The sequence below is a fragment of the Aethalodelphis obliquidens genome, unplaced genomic scaffold (genome assembly GCF_003676395.1).
Source record: "Aethalodelphis obliquidens isolate GAN/ISIS:26980383/991018 unplaced genomic scaffold, ASM367639v1 scaffold8, whole genome shotgun sequence".
NCBI lineage: Eukaryota > Metazoa > Chordata > Mammalia > Artiodactyla > Delphinidae > Aethalodelphis > Aethalodelphis obliquidens.
In genome coordinates this window covers 57,812,433-57,834,762 of record NW_020837952.1, presented here as the reverse complement: position 1 = coordinate 57,834,762, position 22,330 = coordinate 57,812,433, and the positions used below count along the sequence as shown (strand labels likewise).

General features: G+C 49.0%; 1 protein-coding gene across 2 annotated transcripts in view; it reads right to left on the bottom strand.

The window, feature by feature from the left end:
- The window catches only part of SREBF2 (sterol regulatory element binding transcription factor 2), a 60,520-nt gene that overhangs the window by 17,124 nt on the left and 21,066 nt on the right, over positions 1–22,330 (bottom strand). Inside the window, exons 2-11 of one of the 2 annotated variants that reach the window (XM_027107826.1) lie at positions 20,611–21,042; positions 19,406–19,587; positions 18,579–18,725; positions 16,930–17,151; positions 15,810–15,924; positions 15,420–15,601; positions 8,952–9,144; positions 8,163–8,344; positions 5,673–5,949; positions 2,930–3,099 (exon numbers count right to left, since the gene is read on the bottom strand). In XM_027107826.1, coding sequence (XP_026963627.1) covers positions 2,930–3,099; positions 5,673–5,949; positions 8,163–8,344; positions 8,952–9,144; positions 15,420–15,601; positions 15,810–15,924; positions 16,930–17,151; positions 18,579–18,725; positions 19,406–19,587; positions 20,611–21,042 — 2,102 coding nt within the window. Of the gene's footprint in view, positions 1–2,929; positions 3,100–5,672; positions 5,950–8,162; positions 8,345–8,951; positions 9,145–15,419; positions 15,602–15,809; positions 15,925–16,929; positions 17,152–18,578; positions 18,726–19,405; positions 19,588–19,696; positions 20,583–20,610; positions 21,043–22,330 lie in introns of those variants that run through there. The other variant, XM_027107828.1, reaches the window with a different exon arrangement.

The window sequence follows — 22,330 nt, the reverse complement described above, 5'->3', positions numbered from 1 at the left end:
GACTTCCCTGGTGGTACAGTGGTTAAGAATCTGCCTGCCAATGCAGGGGACAGGCGTGCGAGCCCTGGTCCGGGAAGATCCCACATGCCGCGGAGCAACTAAGACCGTGTGCCACAACTACTGAGCCTGCGCGCTAGAGCCTGCGAGCCACAGCTACTGAGCCCTCGTGCCACAACTACTGAAGCCCGCGCGCCTAGAGCCCATGCTCCGCAACAAGAGAAGCCACCACAATGAGAAGCCCGTGCACCGCAACGAAGACAGCAGACCCTGCTCACCGCAACTAGAGAAAGCCCACACACAGCAACAAAGACCCAACACAGCCAAAAAAAAAAAAATAATAACTTGTGCTCATCAATCAACACCACTGAGAGAGAGAACAGGCAAGTCACAGAGGGAAACAATATATGCAAAGCACATATCCAACAAAGGATCATAGCCAGAAAAAAGAACTCCTCAAACCAACAAAAAGAAAGACGTCACAAATAAAAAACAGGTAAAAGACTTGAACAGGGTTTTCACAAAACAGGCTGTCCAAATGGCCAACAACCTATCCCAATGGCCAATGATAAGGTGCTCAACATCCTTCATCACCTGGGAACTGCAAATGAAAACTATGAGATACCACCAGCAGGGCTAAAAAAACAACACTGTCACGTGGTTGGTGAGGGTGCAGAACTGGAACTCTTTCCACTGTTGGTGAGGTGAAAATTGGTACATCCACTTTGGAAAACTGTCAGGCAGTGTCTACTGAAGCTGAACATATGCATAACCTCTGACCTAGCAGCGCCATCCCAGAAACGCAGTCACATGTTCACTGAAAGATGAACAGGGATGTTCACAGCAGCACTATTCACAATAACCAAAAACAGGAAACAACCCAGAAGTCCATTTGTAAGCGTCTAGTCATACAATGGACTACTATAACGTAATGAGAATGGGCAATCTGTAAGTACACGCAACGTAAATGAACCTTACACGTGACACTGAGCGAAGACAGCCAGACATATACAGGACATATGTGTGACTCTCCTTTCATGGGGATGGTGGTCACCTGGCTGGAGGGCTTGAGGGGAGGGGCAGTTTGCTGACTGCAAGGGGCCCAAGGTAGGCTTCTGGGATCTTGGTCGTGTTCTGCTTCTTGATCTGTCTGCTGGTTATAAGAGTGTGTTCATTTTGTGAAGTCACTGACCTGTGTATTTATTTATTTACTTATTTATTAATATTATTTTTAAATATTTTCTTATTTATTTATTAGTTATTTGGCTGTGCCAAATAAGTACTTAGTTGCGGCACACAGGACCTTCATTGCGGCATGTGGGATCTTTAGTTGCGGCACGCAGGATCTTTAGTTGCAGCATGTGGGATCTTTTTTAGTTGCGGCATGTGGGATTTAGTTCCCTGTCCAGGAATCAAACCCGGGCCCCCCTACATTGGGAGCGCGGAGTCCTAGCCACTGGACCACCAGGGAAGTCCCTGACCTGTGTATTTATAATTTGCGTACTTTTCTACATGTATATTGTACTTCAATAAAAGGTTTACAGGAACAACAAACAACAGGTGGGTTAAATTACGGTGACAGAAATCAGAATGATGGTTACCTCTGAGGGGGGCAGCATGAGTGAAGGCCTGAGGAGGCTTTGGGGGTGATGGGAACGTACCACTTCTTGATCTGGGTGGTTGCTTACATGCGTAAGTTCACTTTGTAAAAAGAGCTGTTAAGTTAAAATGTGCATATTTTTCTGTATGTATGCTGTATTTCCGTAAAATTAATGCCTTCAAAGTACTTCTGGGGGGCAGAGAAGTTACAAATGTAACGACATTGGCCCAGAGCACTAGGACTGCTCTCAGCCTAGATTCACTTTGCCCAGAAAGCCCACCTTGACTTCCTCTAAGATGGGGTCGGGAGCCCAGTGTGCTCTCTGGGCAGCCAGATTAGCCCCACCCTCACACTCATCTACTGCCCTGAAGGCCTGGTCCTGGTCTGGTTTCCCTGACAGACTATGTGCTCCCCCAGGCAGGGCGAATGTCCTGCTTGCCACTGCACGTCCTCCCTGGGAAGTGCCTGGCCTAGAGCAGGGACTCAGTCACGTTTGCTGAATGAACGTCTTATTTGGGTCTTGGAAACGGGGTTGAGACACAGAAAGTACACTGGGCTCTCCTATGCCCTTCGTCACCCAGATTACGGTGACACACTTCAAGAAACGTATCAGCGTCACCACAGGGCACGGTCCTGCTCATTCTCAGCTCATCAGCGTTATTAATGAGATATGGAAACGGATAGGGGGGATGTGATCATTCTTTTCTGAAACAGCTGATGTGTTCGTCAGCCTACCCAAAGTAGACATTGAATGAAACGTGCCTATGTCTGCTGCAGTAAGAGGAAGCCTGAGGTCAGCAGAGGCTGGGAACTAGCTGGTAACAAGGACTGTGAATTATCCAGTTGTGAATTCCCGAGGCTGGCCCTGTGTCAGGCTCACTGGAGGCGCCTGAAACCCCAGTTCCCACCCCAGAATCTGACCTGAGCTCCTCACAAGACATACATTGTTTTCCATTTCTGGATCCACAGTGCCGTGATCAACACAAGGTACCAAATAGAATACTTCTGAGTGAACAAAAGAACCAGGAGACACAACCAGAAGATTCCAAGCAGAAGAGTCATATGTTAACCCCTGAATACAGGTCGCTCTTATCACTGAATCAATCTTCTCACCTCAGGGCACTAAAATGCCTTGTTTGCTTCTAAGGGAGGAATTTCGTCTGTTGTGTTCACTGCCCTAAGTATTTGTGGAATGACCCACTGAATGAATGTCTACCCCTCTAGGTGGTCGGCCCCCCAAGGGCGGGGGCCCACACCTATGTTCACATCTTGGCTCCTGGCTGGGAAGGGCACTCAGCCAAGGTCCACAGGAGGGAACTGAAGCACACTTACCGCCAGGAAGCCCAGCTTGCCTCCACACTGCGTCTTGAGCCCCATGGCGGCCGTGAGATGGATCTCAACCAGCGTGCTCGGGGGGATTTTCTCCTCTGCACATTCAGCCAGGTTCACAGCGCACAAAGCCATGTGTACATCTGAACAGGCGGATCCCACAGGAAGCTTGCCTATGGCGGCAGAAATGGACAACGACTGTTGACGGATTCCCTCGACCCAAGCTTTTTCCTGCTTTCTCAAGCACAATCGGAGCACCAGCAGAACCAGAGGAGAAAGTCTGTGAGCTCGGTGATCACACAGTCCTGGATTGGGTGCCAGGCTCTGTGACTTCGTAGCAGTGTGCTCCTTTCTGCCTCACAGGTTGTTGGGGACAAGAGAAAACACAGGTCACAGGTCTGGCCCGCGGCCCCAGCCCTGTGTAATGGGGAGTGGCTGTGACCGCAGGCCGGTGAACAGGACTCAGAGGCGCGAACTCCAACGCTTTCCAAAACGGCGTCAACAGCATGGCCACGTCCTGCTAACACAATCCTGCGTCTCCAAATGTTGCGAGAAAGGTTATAAAAATTAAAGACAAAAACCCAAGAACAAACTGACGTGACTTTATTTTCATTCAACAAGACCCCACAGTATATAAGCGCACACCCTCCTGAGGTGGGGGGACGTGACACACAACTGAGCCGTGACAGCGGACACATCATGGGGCGGAGGTGGAAGGCCAGGAGAGGCTTACTAACCCTCCCGTGAGGGCTGTACAGCTCATCTGCGGTGGCCCTGAACTCGGGGACCAGAGTGCCCTTGCTCAGGCCCCGGGGCCCGTCGAGGCTCTGAGGCTTTCACGCTGCTGCCTGCTTCAGTCCTCACCACAGTGCAGGGAGGTGCCCAAGGCAAGCAGGCGCCTCACTTTGCTGAGCCTCAGGGGTGGCCCAGCCAGGCCTCCCAATCCCACCCAGCCTCTCTGGTCTTTTATCAGCCCCCAGACTTCATTCTGCACAGGCGTTAGGTGTTGGTCTCCCCTGGGAGGCACCACCGACTGGCCTTTCTCCTTTGCAGGGAAGGAAGGCGGAGGGCAGTGTGGGGACCGTGTCACCTCTGTCCTCTTGGTGCCTTGCGTGGGGCCAGGCCCACAGAGTGCTGTGAATGTGGGCAGAATGAGTGATGTGAACCATCCCAGCTGGAATTCTCCTGAGCAGATGCAGCCTCCAGATCAGAGACCTGGGATGGAGCTGCTTCCCTCCCCCCGGGCCCGGGCACACTGATGGGACAGAGAAGCAGGGGAGGTCTGCAAATGGCCCTCTGCTAGAACTCTACGAAGGCCCCAGGTGTTCACACCCCACAGCTGGCTCCAGTGTCTCATCTCCACTCCCCCTGGGGCCTGGGCTGAAGCTCCCTCCCTCAGCCACCAGGGCCCTATATCCTGTTACCACATCCCACTGCTGTTCTCTGCCCTCATCTTATCGATGGCCCAGCAGCAACTTCCCTTCTTGAACCCTCTGACTTTGCTCCCTCTACACCAAGCATCTTGGCCTCTCCTGCCTGACCACCTCTCAGGCAGCCTCTGCCCGACTCCTTGTCCCGGGCCTGCCCCTTCCGTGTGGGTCTCCTTCCACATGCCCTCGAGGGGCCCCCTTCACCACAAGCCCTCTCATCAGCACCCATGGTTTTCATTCTCACCTGCAGGCCAAAGACCCAGCTCCTTTCCTTGGCCTGCAGATCCAGCGTGGCCCCCACCACTGCATCATTTCCCCTCGGTGTCTCACAGGCAAGTGTCCCGAGCGGAACTTCTCACCTCCTCCCTAGAAAACTGATTTTCCTCTTGTTTTCCTTACCTTTGCTGGTGGCAACAGCGTTCACCCAAACGCTCAAGCAAGAAACCAGAGAACCATCCTAGCTAGCTCCTCTCCTTACCCTTCCCGTCCAATGAGTCCCCAAGGCCTGTCAACCCCACTTTCTCCTTTATCTCTGTCCTGTCCTCTTGGCACCTGCATTAGCTTCCACTGGTCCTCCCTAAAGGCAGCCTCAATGCTCTCTTCAGAGCGTATCATCTCGACCTCAGAAGCACAGACCTGATGACGTCATTTCCTCCACTGCACTGGCTCCCATCCCTCTCCCCTTGCACAGCCAACCTTGGGGACCACTGGAATATTCTCCTCCAGAGCTACCCACGTGGGGTTCCTCCTTGGGAACATGCATCCCTCTGCCTGGAAGGCACCTCCCCTTCTGCAGAGCTGGTGAACTCGTACGCATCCTTTCGTGCAAAGCCGAGACTTTCCAGAAAGCCTTTCCTGAAACCCTCCCCAACAAGGACCCCTTCCCCTGAACTGAAATCCAATTCTTCCGCTACCTCTACCACACGGAACTGTAATTCACTTGCTGACCTGTCTGCTTCTCCATTAGAGCAGGAGTTCGTTGAATGAAATTAATGATCATATTTCACTGAATCTAAGATGCCATCAATTTTAAGTTTCACTATTAAGTACCACCAAGGAAAAAACACTGCCAACTCAACCATGACATTCATTGTGTAGAGGACAAAGCCAAGCGTAGAGATGTTAATGTGAAAAACGTGTGTCTTAAATTGATGAACTGCAATCTTTACCGCTCTAGCTGTTTGTCTAACCATCCTAAACGGGTAGTGTGAAGGGGACATCATTCAGCTGGGGCAGAAAACTGGCAAACTGCGCCAGGGTGGAGCTATGGCATGGGGGCACTTCGAGGCAAGACAGGCCGTGGTGGCAGCCCTCACCTGTGATGTGCAGCTGGTGCAGCCTGTGATAGGCCAGGGCTGCATCCCGAGCACTGGTCTTAGCTTCCTCCTCAAAGCCTGCGGCAGTGGCCAGGGTGGCCCGCCGGTGCTGGAAGACCTTCTTGAGCAGCCAGCGCACCAGGCGCAGCTTCTGCAGGCTGTAGCGGATCACGTTCCAGGAGAGGCTGCAGGCCAGGTCCAGGCGGGAGGTGGGCAGTGCCCGGCCCAACACCGACAGGCAGGTTTGCAGGTTTGCAGCGGCAGCTGCAAAATCTCCCTAGCAAGAAGCAAGAAGGTGTAATGTTCGCTGGCCTTGACGTGGCCTTTTTGTTTTACTTTAACAAAAACTCTTACTTTCTCTTCACCCCTCCAGACTATTAGAGTAATACAAACTCACTGAAGAAAATCTGGGAAAATTTAGAAAGCTACAAAAAAGTAAAAAGAAATCACCTGTAATCTTATCCCCCAGAAAGAATGACTGCTGACATTTTAATATATTTCCTCCCAGTCTTTCTACTAAATTGGGATGGTACTATGTTGTATCTTCAAGCAAATACTATTCAGAATTTCAGAATTTATGTACGTAGCTTTCATACATATGGTGATGACATGGATCTAGACGATGAACGATGTGATCTTTTAGGTTCTCAAAGTGTGGTTCCCAGAGATCAGTAGCATCTTGTTAGATGCTACTGGTTTCTGGGAATCTTGTGAGAAATGTGAATTCTTGGTGCCTCACCCTAACCCTCCCCCCACCACTCCCCGACCTAATGAATCAGAGCCTCTGGGGTCAGGGCCTCTGGGTGATCCTAATGTCTGCTGACGTTTGAGAACCACAGTTTTAGGCAAATACACAGCTAAACTACTCTAACCAAGGATCTGAACAACTCTCTGCCAACCTGAGAGGGTCTAGCAGGGAGTCTACTGCCCTGTATTGAAGGCCTTTTTCTCTGTTTTTCTCATTACTGGAGGCGACACAGTCTTGAGAAACTGGAGTAAACGCTCTTCTCCTTTCCCATCACGCAGTGGGTATGATACCTGTACTTTCCTTCCTGCACCATTACAGAAAAGAGGATCCTTACAAGGGGAAAGTAGATGCCAACGCTCTGAGGATGACAATCTCTGAGGTGGTGCTGCCATCCTTCCAGCCAGGAGAAGCACCTGTGTTTACAGGTTCCAAAGGAGGTGAGCCTTTCTCTGTGTCTCCTGGCTCCTCTTCCTCGTCTTTCCCAGGAAGGTTGGCTGTTTCCAAGGCTCGGGCTTTGGCTCTTGTCTCTTCCAACTCACCAATCCAACTCGCCCTTGAGTGCCCTCCCCTGGCAGACGCACAGCTTCCGGCACACTCTGGTCCCGACCCATCTTGGCCACCACGGCCTGCCTCCTGGTTGGGAAGCTTCTCACCCTCAGGGCCCTCTCATAGCACTTTCAAGCAACACGGTTAGATGGAGCCCACCACAGCTTCCAGCCTCCCCCATCTCTGAGTCACTGTCACTGCCACTTTCCTTCCATTTCACATCCCAGGTATTTCTTGAATTCATGCCTTTCCTTTCAATTTCCAGCTCTTTGTCACCTCTCACCCAGCCTCCTCTAAGAGCACCCTCACTTGCTTCCATGCATCTGTGTCTCCCTCCTCCAACCCACCCTTCATACAGCCACCAGAATGACGTTCGTAAAACACAGCCCTGAACCTGTCTCTAGGATAAACATCTAGGGGTACGTGTCATCCTGCGTTAGGGGTGGCGCCAACAACCACACCTATATTGCAGTAGCCGCAGCCCTGGACATGGCTGACAGGTCCACTGACAGACTGGCTGGCCAAATTCTCTCTTGTGGGCTCCGCAGCTGGCAGGCGGGGAGAGCAAGCCCATGGCTACCTGCTGCCGAGGGCTGGACTGGTCCTTGCTCCTCCCGAGACACGGGTGTTTAACTCTTCCTTCCGTGCCGTGAGTTTGCCCCAGAATCCTTCCCATAAACTCCTTTGTTGATTTCAAAAGAGGATTTGCAGCAAATTTTCCTGCTCAAAAACCTTCCTGGTTCTCCAGAGAACTGGGACAAAAACCTCAAATCAGTTGCTAGTCAAATACGTCTCCAACTTGGGCCCTAGCTACACTACCAGCCTTAGCCCTCGTCTCCCCCGACATATCCTACACTCCAGACATACCCATCTACTTGCTAGTCCCCCAGAAGCCCACCTATTCCTGCCATCCTCTCCCCTTGGAAGGGCCTTCCTGCTCTTGACCACTCTGCTCACACCCCAGACTCCCAGAGCACTTTACTCTCCCGTCATATTACAGACTAGAGATCAGCTCGTGTCCGTGGAATCACTTCTGCCTAGGTGCCCTCTCCTCCGCTGCCCTGTAACTGTTGGGGGTAGGGTCCCCTCGTCCTCTTGCCCCCGGGGTATTTTTATATGCTGGGGTGTTGGAATAAGTTGCTGAGTTATGGGCCGAGCCTGGGGGAGGAAGGGGAAAGGCAGGCGGCAGGACTCACCCGGGCCAGGTCCAGGTCTGCCTGCTTCCGGTGCCTCCAGAAGGTGACTGAGGAGCGCGAATGCGGCCGGATCACTGGCTCCCCGTGGACCAGCAGCTTCACAAAGACGCTCAGGACAATCACACCGTTCACCAGCCACAAGAGAAGCGTTGGCATCATCCAGTCAAACCAGCCCGCAGAACCTAAGGAGGAGCGTCTCAGCTGAGCCCGTGGGGAAGCGCCTCCTGAAGCAGCCCTGGGAGACTGCAGGGCACCTGACTGACCCCTCACTGTGAGAGCAAAGAGCCTCCTACCTCATTTTTGGAACAAATGAGATTGCTTCATTTAGTAGCAATGTCGAAGTGCATAGGGGAGGAATAATACATGCACCTTAATCCACACTATAGCAAATTTGGGACAGTTCTACAGCCTAACTAGGAACCCTGTAGCCCTTGTCTCTATGGGGCAGGATGCCACAAAAATCTTTGTTAGCCAAGGCAGGGTTAGGCCACTGGTTTAATGACTCAGGCAGTAAGAAGACCACATCCTCCTTCAAACAGCCACACCCTCAAACCCCCAATTAAGGCAGTGCAGGGTCCTGATTTGTTTTGCTCTTTCTGACTGATCTCAGGTTTGCCCCGTTACTTCTGAAATGCGACTTATGCCAGTCCCTATCAGAAGCAAGCAGGTGGGGGCCCCCTACGAAAGCCCTTCGGGACCTGGCGGACAAGCCGAGTGGCTGCATGCAGGGCCTTCTCCTGCCACAGCAGCCCACCCAGGCCCGGGTGGCACGAGGGGCCTTCCACCTACCTGACTCGAGAGACAGCATGCTGCGGCCAGAGCCTGAGTGTGGATGCTGGTCCGAGTCGTGGGCCCCTCCCCATTGCAGCAGGGCGGTCAGGGGGTTAAAGGAGAGGCACAGGAAGGTGAGGACACACAGCAGGATTCGCGAGCGGTCCACCATGCCAAGTGCTACAGGAGGAGAGTCCGGCTCATCTTTGACCTTCAAAACAGGGGGCCACAAGGTTAGAACGAATACTGCGTGGATTTTTATAGGATTTTACTTTTATATATATCGGAATCAGATCATGAGATTTAAATTCAAGACCATTAAGTCAGATGGGAATAAAGCACTTGCCCTCTTGCCACCTGGGAGAAGAACATGTTCTAAAGACCAGAGGGACATGAGCTCTGCTTTTACAACAGAGCTCCATCACAAAAGAGGACACTCTGCAGGATTCTGTTTCTGTGTAATTCCACAACAGGCAAGCTAATCTAAAGCGACAGAAGGCAGATCAGAAGTCTCAGGCTGCAGAGACGTGTGTACACTTCCTGCAAAGTGTAAGTTCATGGGAGATAAAAATGTTCTATATCATTTTGTTCTAAACTAGAAGAGATTTATTCATTTATCATTTTGTTGTTTTTTTATAAATTTATTTATTTTTATTTTATTTATTTTTGGCTGCATTGGGTCTTCGTTGATGCGTGCAGGCTTTCTCTAGTTGCGGTGAGCGGGGGCTACTCTTCCTTGTGGTGTGCGGGCTTCTCATTGCGGTGGCTTCTCTTGTTGCGGAGCATGGGCTCCAGGCACGCAAGCTTCAGTGGTTGCCGCACGCAGGCTCGTAGTTGTGGCTCCCGGGCTCTAGAGTGCAGGCTCAGTAGTTGTGCACGGGCTTAGTTGCTCCGTGGCATGTGGGATCTTCCTGGACCAGGGCTTGAACCTGTGTCCGCTGCACTGGCAGGTGGACTCTTAACCACTGCGCCACCAGGGAAGCCCCATTTATTGTTTTTTGTTTTGTTTTGGTTTTTTTGGCTGCACCACACAGCTGATAAGATCTTAGTTCCCTGACCAGGGATCAAACCCGGGCCCTCAGCAGTGAAAGAGTGGAGTCCCAACCACTGGACCTCCAGGGAATTCCCTATTGTTATTTTTTAATTGAAGTATAAGTGACCTACAACACTATGTTGGTTCGAGGTACACAACAGAGTGACTCGATATTTTCATACATTACATCAGCTCCATGGTAAGTCTAGTTACCATCTGTCACCATACAAAAACACTACGATACTATTGACTATATTCCCCATGTTGTATATTTCACCCTTGTGACATTTATTTTGTAACTGGAAGTTTGTAGTATCTTTTTTTTTTAATTTTTTTTTTTAGTTTGTAGTATCTCTTAACCTCCCTCACCTATTTCACTCACCCTCCCAACTCCCTCCCCTCTGGCAATCACCCATTTGTTCTCTGTATCTACCAGTCTGTTTCGTTTTGTTGTGTTCGTCCATTTGTTTTGTTTTTTAGATTCCATATATAAGTGAAATCCTATGTATTTGTCTTTGTCTGACTCATTTCACTTAGCATAATACCCTCTAGGATCACACATGGTGTGACAACATCTCATTCTTTTTTACAGCTGAGTAACATTACACGGTATATATATATATATATATCACATCTTCTTTATCTACTCATCTATCTGTGGGCACTTAGGTTGCTTCCATATCTTGGGTTATTGTAAATAATGCTGCAATAAACATAAGGGTGAACATTACTTTTTGAATTAGTGTTTTTGTTTTCTTTCAGAAAAATACCCAGAAGTGGAATTGCTGGATTGGATGGTAGTTCTATTGCAAATTTTTTGAGGAACCTTCCTACTGTTTTCCATAGTGGCTGTATCAATTTTCATTTCCACCAATAGTGCATGAGGGTCCCCTTTTCTCCACATCCTCACCAACACCTATCATTTTCTGTCTCTTTTATTACACTTAGCATAATACTCTCTAGGTCCATCCACGTTGTCACAAATGGCAAGATTTCACTCTTTTCTTATGGCTAATATTTCATTGCATATATACCACGTCTTCTTTATCCATTCATCTATTTCTGGGCACTCAGGTTGCTTCCTTATCTTGGCTATTGTAAATAATGCTGCAACGAACACAGGGGTGCATATGTCTTTTTTTTTTTTTTTTTTTTTAATATTTTTTTCTTTGGCTGTGCCGGGTCTTAGTTGTGGCATTCAGGATCTTCGTTGCTGCATGTGGGATCTTTTTAGTTGCGGCATGAGAAATCCTAGTTGTGGCATGCAGGATCTAGTCCCCTGACAAGGGATTGAACCCATGCCCCCTACAATGGAAGCTTGGAGTCCTGACCACTGGACCACCAGGGAATTCCTGATGTTGAGCATCTTTTCATGTGCCTGTTGGCCATTTATATGTCTTGCAAAAATCTCTATTCATGTCTTCTGCCCATTTTAAAATTGTTGTTTGTTTGGGGGGTTTTCTGATGTTGAGTTGTACGACTTCTTTGAAAATTTTGGATACTAACCCCTTATTAAATTGTTTGCAAATACCTTCCTCCATTCAGTAGGTAGCCTTTTAGTTTTGTTGGTAGTTTCCTTTGCTGTGCAAAAGGTTTTTCTTTTGTTTTTTTTTAGGGTTACATCCGTCTACTCTCTTTTTTTTCTTAATTTATTTTTATTTTTAGCTGCGTCAGGTCTTAGTTGTGGCACGCAGAATCTTTTTGTTGTGGTGCGCGGGCTCCCCGTTGTGGCGTGTGGGCTTCTCTCTAGTTGTAGCCCGTGGGCTTCTCTCTAGTTGTGGCGTGTGGGTTTTTCTCTCTCTAGTTGTGGGGCGCAGGTTCCAGAGCACTTGGGCTCTGTAGTTGTGGCGTTTGGGCTCCAGAGCGCATGGGTTTTGTGGTTTGTGGTATGCAGCCTCTCTAGTTGAGATGCGTGGGCTCAGTAGTTGTGGCGCATAGGCTTAGTTGCCCAGTGGCATGTGGGATCTTAGTTCCCCAACCAGGGATCGAACCCGTGTCTCCTGCATTGGAAGGCAGATTCTTTATTTACCACTGGACCACCAGGGAAGTCCCAATGCAAAAGCTTTTTAATTTGATGTAGTCCCATTTGTTTATTTTTGCTTTTGTTCCCCTTGCCTGAGGAGACACAGCTCCCCCCAAATTGCTAAGACCAGATTTCCCTGGTGGTGCAGTGGTTAAGAATCCACCTGCCAATGCAGGGGACACAGGTTCGAGCCCCAGTCCGGGAAGATCTCACATGCTGCAGAGCAATGAAGCCCATGTGCCGCAACTACCAAACCTGTACTCCAGGGCCTGCAAACCACAACTGCTGAGCCCGTGTGCCACAACTACTGAAGCCCGTGCGCCTAGAGCCTGTGCTCCGCAACAAGAGAAGCCACAGCGATGAGAAGCCCATGCACCGCGACGAAGAGTAGCCCCCGCTCGCTGCAGCTAGGGAAAGCCTGCACACGCAACAACAAAGACCCAACGCGGCCAAAAATAAATAAATTAAAATTAATTAATTAATTTTTAAAAATTGCTAAGACCAATAACAAAGAGCATACTGTCTATGTTTTCTTCTGGGAGTCTTATGGTTTCAGGTCTTACATTTAAGTCTTTGATCTATTTTGAGTTTATTTTTGTAGATGGTGTGAGAAAGTAGTCCAGTTGATTCTTCTGCATGTAGCTGTCCCATTTTCCCAGCACCATTTATTGAAGAAGCTGTCATTTCCCCTTTGTATATTCTTGCCTCCTTTGTCATAGATTTAAGTATGGGTTTGTTTCTAGGCTCTCTATTCTGTTCCATTGATCATGTGTCTGTTTTTGTGCCAGTACCACACTGTTTTGATTACTGTAGTCTGAAATCACGGAATGTGCTACCTCCAGCTCTGTTGTTCTTTCTCAAGATTGTTTTGGCTATTTAGGGTCCTTTGTGTTTCCACATAAATTTTAGAATTATTTGTTCTAGTTCTGTGAAAAATGTCTTTGGTATTTTGACAGGGATTGCACTGAATCTGTAGGTTGCCTTGAGGAATATGGTCGTTTTACCGGTATTAATTCTTCCAACCCATGAGCACAATATACCTTTCCATCTGTTTGTGTTGTCATCAATTTCTTTCATCAATGTCTTATAGTTTTTCCAGTACAGGTCTTTTACCTACTTGGTTAGATTTATTCCTAGACATTTTCTTCTTTTTGATGCAATTGTAAATGGGATTGTTTTTCATTTCTCTTTCTGATACTTTGTTGTTAGTGTATAGAAATGTAACAGATTTCTGTATATTAATTTTGTATCCTGCAAACTTACTGATTTTATTAGTTCTAACAGTTTTTTGAAGGTGTCTTTAGAATTTCCTATATATAGTATCATGTCATCTGCAAACAGTGACAGTTTTTTTTTGTTTATTTATTTATTTTTGGCTGCATTGGGTCCTTGTTGCTGCGTGCGGGCTTTCTCTAGTTGCAGCAAGTGGGGGCTACGCTTCGTTGCGGTGCGCAGGCTTCTCATTGCGGTGGCTTCTCTTGTTGCGGAGCATGGGCTCTAGGTGTGCGGGCTTCAGTAGTTGTGGCACACGGGCTCAGCAGTTGTGGCTTGCAGGCTCTGGAGGGCAGGCTCAGTAGTTGTGGCACACAGGCTTAGTTGGTCCGCGGCACGTGGGATCTTCCCGGACCAGGGATTGAACCCGTGTCCCCTGCATTGGCAGGAAGACTCCCAACCACTATGCCACCAGAGATGCCCAACAGTGACACTTTTACTTCTTCCTTTCCAAACTGGATTCCTTTTATTTCTTTTTCTTGTCTGATCACTGTGGCTAGGACTTCCAATTCTATGTAGAATAAAAGTGGTGAGAGTGGGCATCCTTGCCTTGTTCCTGATCTTGGAAGAAATGCTTTCAGCTTTTTACTCTATATCTTGATTACTGTGAGTTACATAAGCGTATACACTTGTTAAAACTCATCATACTGCACGATACAGTAAAATAGGTGCACTGTATCACATATAAATTACACCTCAAAGTTGATTAAAGACCATACTTTAGTATGAACCTATTTACAGAAGCTTGCTTATTCTTTTTTTTTTTTTTTAGCCGCACCACACAGCTAATAGGATCTTAGTGCCCCAACCAGGGATTGAACCTGGGCCTTCAGTGGTGAAAGTGTGGAGTCCTAACCACTGGACTGCCAGGGAATTCCCAGACGCTTGCCTATATCTAAAACCACAACATTGTTTTGTTTTCTCCCCAGTTTTACAGAGGGAGAACTGGAGGCAGAGGCCCTGCCTGCCCAGGGAGCCTAAGGAGGGAGGGAGACTGGAACCAGATCTCCGCTGACTCCCAGGGTGTACATCCCACACAACTTGTTTTCAGTATTTTTAAACCATTTGAAAATTTCTTCTAAGGATTCAGACACCTATCTAATTCAACGTATATGTCACGTGGCCTTTTGTTACCAAGCAGAATCACATTTATAAAATATTTCAAAAATAGAGCTTCCTTAATAAAATTAAGTACATGATACAATAAATGGTCTGATCAAAAACTTATGCTAAGGGCTTCCCTGGTGGCACAGTGGTTGGGAATCCGCCTGCCAGTGAAGGGGACCCAGGTTCGAGCCCTGGTCCGGGAAGATCCCACATGCCAAGGAGCAACTGGGCCCGTGCACCACAACTACTGAGAGCCTGCGCTCTAGAGCCTGTGCTCCGCAACAAAAGAAGCCACCGTGGTGGGGGGCCCGTGCACCGCGACGAGGAGTGGTCCCCGCTGGCCGCAACTAGAGAAGGCCCTCGCGTAGCAATGAAGACCCAACGCAGCCAAAAATAAACAAATAAAATAAATTAAAAAAAAAAAAAAAAACTTACGCTAGAAGGGAACTCTGTGCTTTTGAGGCCAGAAACTAACTGCCAATGTCAAAATACAGCACAAACCCCAGTGGTCTCCACAGGCTCCTGGGAAGATCATTAGGCTTGAGCCTCTTTTAACGAATTCCATTAAACAAGAATTGCCAGGGGCTTTCTTCCACAATTAAAGGCCCTTGGTAGGAATGTTATCTGTTAGACTGCAAACTGTAATCATTTCCCAAAGAGGACCCAGAGGCAGCATCATCCTAACCCAACTGATCAAACTCACAAAGTGGTCTTGCCAGGCTCATTATGGGCGAGGGAAGCGATGAGGTGCCTCCAGCAACTCCTGGCTCCGCACAACAGCCGCTGTGTGTTCCCATGCTGGATTTGGCCATTATTCCCCTCTGATGGGCCCTTTCAGCAAGGACCAGTAAAACCGGAGGTTGTATCCCCATAGAGTCAGCTTTCTTTTTCTTTATTCTCCAGTACGTGGCTAATTTCACAGAATTCTCGTTCCTCTCCAGCCCAGGGCCTCTGAACACCTGACCTGGACCGCTGTCTGCAGCCTCCCCACTATTAACTTCGGGGAGATGGGAGAGATTCCAGGGGTCAGGGGATTTCAAAAGCTCATTACCTTTGCGTCATCCAATAGAGGGCTTCCTGGCTCAGAGTCGATGGAGTAGGGGGAGAAGCCTGCCTGGGACCCTGAGTCGGAGGCCGGAGGCGACATCAGAAGGACATTCTGATTAAAGTCATCGATCTTCAGGTCCACGTCATTGTCCACCAGGCTGCCTAGGTCAATGCCCTTCAAGAGCTCTGTAAAGAAAACCCTACCTGGCAAACGGTCCGTTTTATAGCACCCCACCTGGGCTGGAGTTGGGCTAGGTGAGGGATGCACAGCCCCTGCTCCTGCTTCACTCCTGAAGGCACCTTTTACACAACAGTGGACCCTGCCCGGTGCCCAGCACAGGACTTCTACTATAACCGGAAAGTCTGAAACCCTTTTCTCAACGAGCACACTTACTGTTCTTCTGATTTGCCAGTTTCAGCACCATGTTCTCCTGGCGCAGTTTATGATTGACTTGCTGCAAGTATTTGATGTAGTCAATGGCCTTCCTCAGAACGCCAGACTTGTGCATCTGGGAAGGAAGACGGGTGAAAAACACGGTGGCGTCAGACCAGCTTGCAGTGAAGAGAGCAGAGGCCCAGAGCTCGGGCTCTGGAGTGGGAGGTGCTGAGTTCAGATGCTGACTCTCCCACTACTTAGCTGTGCAACCCAGGACAAGTTACTCAACATCTCTGAACCTCACTTTCCTCCTCCGTGAAATAGGGATAATGATAGTATATGAGTCATAGGCTTGCCATGAGGATTAAATGAGCTAATATGTGTAAAGAGTTTAGCCTCTGGCCTGGCACACAGTAACACTATATATTAGCTGTTACTCCTACTTCCTATGATAATCCTAGCATCAAAACAAACTTTAAGGAAAACAAATGACAAACAAAAAACCAGAGTACTGTTGGCTGGTTATCTTAAGTAAAGGTATATTAGTACCTTTCAGATTTGTAGGCTACAAGGAAAATTATATTTTCTTTCAAAATAGAGGTAAAGATAAACAGACAACAGGTAAAAAAAAATCTCCTATGTGCCAAAGCCAAAAGGTACATTCATTGAAACACCAGAAATTTATGAAAAACCAATTTCCTCTATTTGTTCTTTGTCAAAGATCCAATCTCCATTTTTCCTCCTCCCTAAAAGGTTAAAATATTGTTAGCCATCCCTGAATACAATTAAACATATGCCAAAAATGCCATCAGCTGCCTCAGATGTACACACGATTGTGTATCTGGCCATCAGTGAGCAGTAGGTGTCTGCGACACGGTGGTGGTAGTGGAGGTGGTGGTGGCCACCACCACTGCAGAGCAGACTCAAAGGTCCAGGCAGGCCACGGCCTTACCAACACCCAACAGTTAATATTTTATAATCCTGGAATTTCAAAACACCAAGATGCTTTAGTAAGAGAGCACCTTTAACTATTCTTGCATTCACTCAGCCTGGGCCTGGGTCTTCCCTAAATTCCTGCAGCAAAGACAGATAGAGGGGAGATGATGGGGCATGAAATAACATTTTGCTTGGCACCTACCTTGGCATCTGTCCCCATGACCAGGTCCTTCAACTCAATGATTTTGTCATTGATGGAGGAGCGATACCGCTTCTCAATGATGTTGTGTGTCGTCCTCCTTTCTCCTTCCTTGGGGGGCTCGAGCTGCTTGACTCCTCCAGGTACCTGCTTAATGGGCACTTTCTCTTGTCCCATCATCACAGGCATTGTGGTCAGAATGGTCCCATTGCTGCCCACCAGGGTCTAGAACAGACACAAGGGCAGAATGACCACTTGGTTAGTCTGAGTAAAGCAACCTCGCAACACAAACCCACTGGCCCTGGCCACGTGGCATCACCTGAAAACGCTGTATAGCCTGACACCCTTCCTGGGTTAATTAAGTCCAGAAGCCTTAGGAGCCGTGGTACCTCAGGTACTGTGCCCCTTTCAGAGTCACTGTTGATTAGTCATGTGCCACAACAGCATTAATGTGGATACACACCAACCTTTGATGTAGGGATGCCAGAAACACGTCATGTGATTCCTGCTTTGCTGTCGACCCATTAGCCACCTCTGAGCTCGCATACAATGCACCAACCACAGAACTTTCTCCTGGTGTATGGCACGTATTTTCCTCTCACATGACGGTGAAGTTAACTTACTGCATTTCCTTATACGATTTGCCCATCAAAAAGCTCAAGGGCAGAAGTGAAAATCAGAGCCATTTTATTAAACAGACCAACTAGAGAGGCTTCCCCTTGTTTTCCCCTCAAATCTGCTTTGCCTGCTCTTTGTTTCTGTTTTCACTACTTTTAGTTTTATTTTCTTCAACGAATGGCCTCAATATCCAAATGGCCAATGAACACACAAAAAGCTTCTTAACTTCGTTAGTCATCAAGAAATAACTCACACATAGTAAAAAGCACACAGTTTAAGTGTACAGCTTAATGGAATTGTGATGTATGCATACAATGTGTGTAACCAAGGTAACCCTGACCAAGACACAGACCATTTCTATCCCCTTAGAAAGTTCCCTCATGCCCCTTCCCCCAGAGCAGTAATCATGCTCTGACTTCCAGCACCATCTTCCTGAACTCTGTATAAATGGAATCATCAGCAGGAACTCTCTGTGATAAGCATCTTTTGCTCAGTGTACTATTGTTGAGGTTTAGCCACGTAGTTGTATGTATCAATAGTTCTTTTTGGATGGATAGTTGGGTTGTTTCTAGTTCTTGGCTTTTATGAGTAAGGCTTGCTTTTGAATTCTGATCACTTTTTCTCTCAGACTCTCTTGCCACAAGATGAGACAGTGGCCAAGACCCTACAACTGAAGTATGGGTGCCTTTCATGTACCCCACCTTGGAGCCCCTCCCTTCCTGGGGGGCCTAGGGTCCTTCAGAAGCTAAACCTCCATCAGCAGGACCTAAGAGGCAGATGGTCCTGTGTGGAGCTGTTGCCCAGAAACTGGGGCTCCTCTGCTGTTCCTCTCTTGCCCCTCATAAACCCTAGTACTCCCACATAACATTCAGTGCTGGTACTTCTTAAGGGAAAAAAAACCTAAAATGGGGTAATTTTGCAATCTGACACACTGCATAGAGCTGCCACATCTATTCAGTATCTGGAGGCTTCGTTACCATCTCTGAGGCCTAAAACCCCCAAGAAGTGGGGGTGGGGTGGGGGGCAGCTCTTACCGGAACTTGAAGGGCAGCTGTCTGGATGGGGGTGGTGAGGGCAGTGAGGGCTGGGTTCTGGACTGCGGCCATCACAGGGCTGCCATCTGTCTTCAGTGTGGTCAAAACAAGGGAATCTGTCTTGATGATCTGAGGCTGTACCAGGACCTGGATGGAAAAGGAAGAAAAGGAAAAGGAAGGTAGCATTACTTTTCTATTTTGCATTACTTCTTCCTGTACAGACCCTCCAGAAAAGAATGAGAAAATAAAATTTTCATAAAACTGAGAATGTAGCTTGATTACTGGGTTGCCGGGGAGAAGGCGTACAGCTAAAGAGGGTCTGGGTTGGAAGGCTGAAAGGCTTTGAGGAGAGCAATGCCAGCGGCCTAGCCGGGGCAGAGCAAGCATGGCTCGGGTGGACAGTGGAAGGAAGAGAGACCTGATTGTGGACAAACTTAGGAATGTGAGGAAAAGAGCTGGGAAGCAAAAATGGTAAAACTGGATTGTTTTTTAAAGCTAACTTACTTCATTAGTTAGAAATACAGTCCACTATGATACACACCTTAAGAACATTCTGGCACATTTCTTTTCAGTTTTATACCCATTACATGTGTAAATGAGTTAATACACCAGCATTTACTGAGTTTAGGTGGGTGCCAGTGTGCATTTGCAGACGTCTTCTCTGCCAGGTCTCACGGGTGTCTCGTAAGGTCCAGGTGCCCCTACCTGCCCTGCAAGCTACTCCCTCACACTCCGCTGGTCCTGCTTAGCACGTAGACCACATCTTCAACCACAGGCCGGCCAAGAGCCCCAACCAAGGCCTCCCTGAATTCTTGTCAGCCACCTACCGGGACCTGCTGCACCTGGGGCGCAGCAACTGTCTGCACCGTGGCTGGGGCGAGGGTCTGCAGCGTGCCATTGGCTGTCTGCGTCAGCACCCGCTGGGCCTGCACCGTCTGCACCTGCTGCTGGATGGTGACCGGCTGCACCTGGGAGGATGTCACTAGGCTTTGGACTTGAGGCTGAAGGACTTGGGAAAAGAGAAGAAAAAAAGTCACGTGGACGAGGAATGCATTCTGTCACCGTAGCTGTGGCAATAACCGAGGCTGGAGTGCCTCCTAACGATCCCAACTCCCCACCTGTTGCTGAAGAAGATGTGCACAGCCATTTACAAGCTGGTCTAGATGACAAGAACATCCCATAAGGGCTGCATCAATTTCTGAGGGAACGAGTACAAATTATTTCATTACTCCGATGCTGGGGTGGAGGTGAGAGAAGCTAATCAGCAAGTGACTGCACCCAGCAAGGGAGTTAGCAGGTGTTGAGAGCCAACTCCCTGGGGCTTCATTTCCTCCCGTGAAGTGAATGGAAGGTACACTTTGGGATGAGGGTCTCAGCTTCTCGCTTTGTGGCCTCCCCCCAGCCCCTAAACCCTTGAAGCCCATTAAAGACCTGTCAGATTCTTTGAAATTAGTAGAGCAATACTAACCCCACCCAGGGGTCCCCACAGGGTCAGAGAGCAATCTGATGAAAAGGTGCTGGGACACAGCACAACACAGAAAGTCCCTCATTCACTCAGCACACACCGAGGGCCTACTGTGAGGCCCGCCAGTCGGAGACACGGCACCTATGTTAACAGGAGTACTCTTCTCTGCAGTGGACGCTCAGGAGATGTCTCCTGGATGAATGGTTCTCAACCTACAGGTGCTGAGATCTTCCTGGTACCTGGGTGAGTTTCAAGACTAATTTTATTCAAGCTCCCACCTCTAGTTACCAGGACATCCCTGTGGCTACTGTGCCCGCTGGAGTCTCTGACCACGTATCCTTGAAACAGGCACAGTAGACATTAAGGTATTTGAAGAGACCGAATGTGTTCCTGTACCACTATGCTTACGGCCAGCTACTGAAACCTCATTCAGACAGGGCCAAGTTGATAGGCTGTGTCATCCCCAGAGAGGACAGAACTATTTACAGTCTACCTCGGAAGTGTCTGCAAACTGGCACAAAAACTTCTGAACCAACCAATCGCTATTACATCTGAGTTCTGAGTCACCTTGAAAGCTGGTAGCTGCGTTCTGGTATATCAAAGGCTGCTGGATGATCCTCGTCTGGGGAGCGGTGCTGAATGTCGGGGTGATCATTACTGTCTGCTGCTGCAGCTGAGCTGGAGGCTGGGGCTGGGGCTGGGGGCGGGGCTGAAGAACGGGAGTTGCCCTTGGCGGAGGGGGAACCGCGGTGGGGGGAGCCTTGACTTGTAGGGCTGGAGCCTGGGGGGAGGTAGCCGAGGGCGAGAAGGAAGGTAACGGGACCTGGCTGAAGGACCGCTGCACCGAGGGGTCCCCGGCTCCGGCTCCGCCACTGCTGCTGCTGCCATTGCTGCTGCCGCTGTTGCCACTTCCACCACCGCCAGGGAAGGAGCTGCACAGCTGCTCTGAGAACAAGTCAGGGAACTCTCCCACTTGATTGCTGACAAACTGCAGCATCTCTGTGAGCAAATGGAAAGGAGTAATTCTACTGCCAACCAAAATATCTATTAACTTTCAAATTTGCTTAAGAAACCGAGGCATGAAAATCCAATAGCTTTCCCAAGACACTGCAGAGATGGGTCGCCTCTCTCTCATGGGGGAGTGGGACAGGACTTCACTTGCTTGATGCTCTTCTCCCTCCTCACCACCTCCAGGCTTGTTCTACCCACTTTCCTCATTGTCTGTACCAGGCCTAAGAGGAGCTACCTCTGTGCTGGGTGAATGTTCCTCTTGGAGGGTACGGCTGGTTGCATTTTACGGTTGGGGTATTGCTGTCCTGAGTCTTTGGAGCTCAGCAGCCTTGTACTGTGAGGCCACCTCCAGTCTCAGCACTGCTTCCCATGGCAGGGGAGTCCCCAGACCCCAACTCTCCTCACCACAGGCAGACTCTGGGCCTTCTCTCCAAGATGGGCATATCCCTGGGCACTGTTGGTACCCTCAGGAACACTCGGGGATGATAAAGTTGATGGCCTCCAAGTCATGGAACTTTAGAGGTGGAATGGATGGAAAGATGATACACGAAGTCCAGGACAGGGAAATAACTCGGCCAAGGTCACACAGCTCATCGGGGCACAGCAAGGATTAGAACCAGTTCTCTGCCTCCCAGCCTCGCCTTCTTCGACTGTACCCCAGTGCCTTCACTGTCAGAAGGTCAGGGCAGAACAGCCCAGGCCCTGGACCCCTCTGGCTGTGCCCCTTTCCTCTGGGCAAGGAGCCTGTGGAGCCAAGGGGATGTGTGCGCTGAAGACCATGCCGCCTTCTATTGGCAGATCATGCTCCAAGTACCCGGGACCCCTAAATTCCCAGCCTAGAGGGCCTCTTCCCCTGCTTCATCCTCCCAATGGTTCACCCAAATCGAACTTAATCCACAACTAACAACTCATCTCTCATGACTCCTTCCTCCCCGTAGGGCTGCTCCCCATTAGGAGTCTGGGGCCTCAACTTTGACCCAGGTATGTTCAGATCTACAATTCTCTCCCCTGTCCACATTCTCTCCCCTTTCCTCTCCAACACATTCCCAAAAAGCTGCTGCTTGTTCCTAAACTCCGGCACCCTCCTCTCAAAACCCTCAAGGCTGCAGGATGCTCTGATTTGGTTACCAAAAAGAAAAAACAAACAAAAACGAAAAACAAAGCCCCCAAACACTGTCTCCATTCATTCGTCAAACCTCCACCAGCAAGTCCCTCCCAGGTTTCTAGCAGTGTGTGTGTGTGTGTGTGTGTGTGTGTGTGTGTGTGTGTGTGTGTG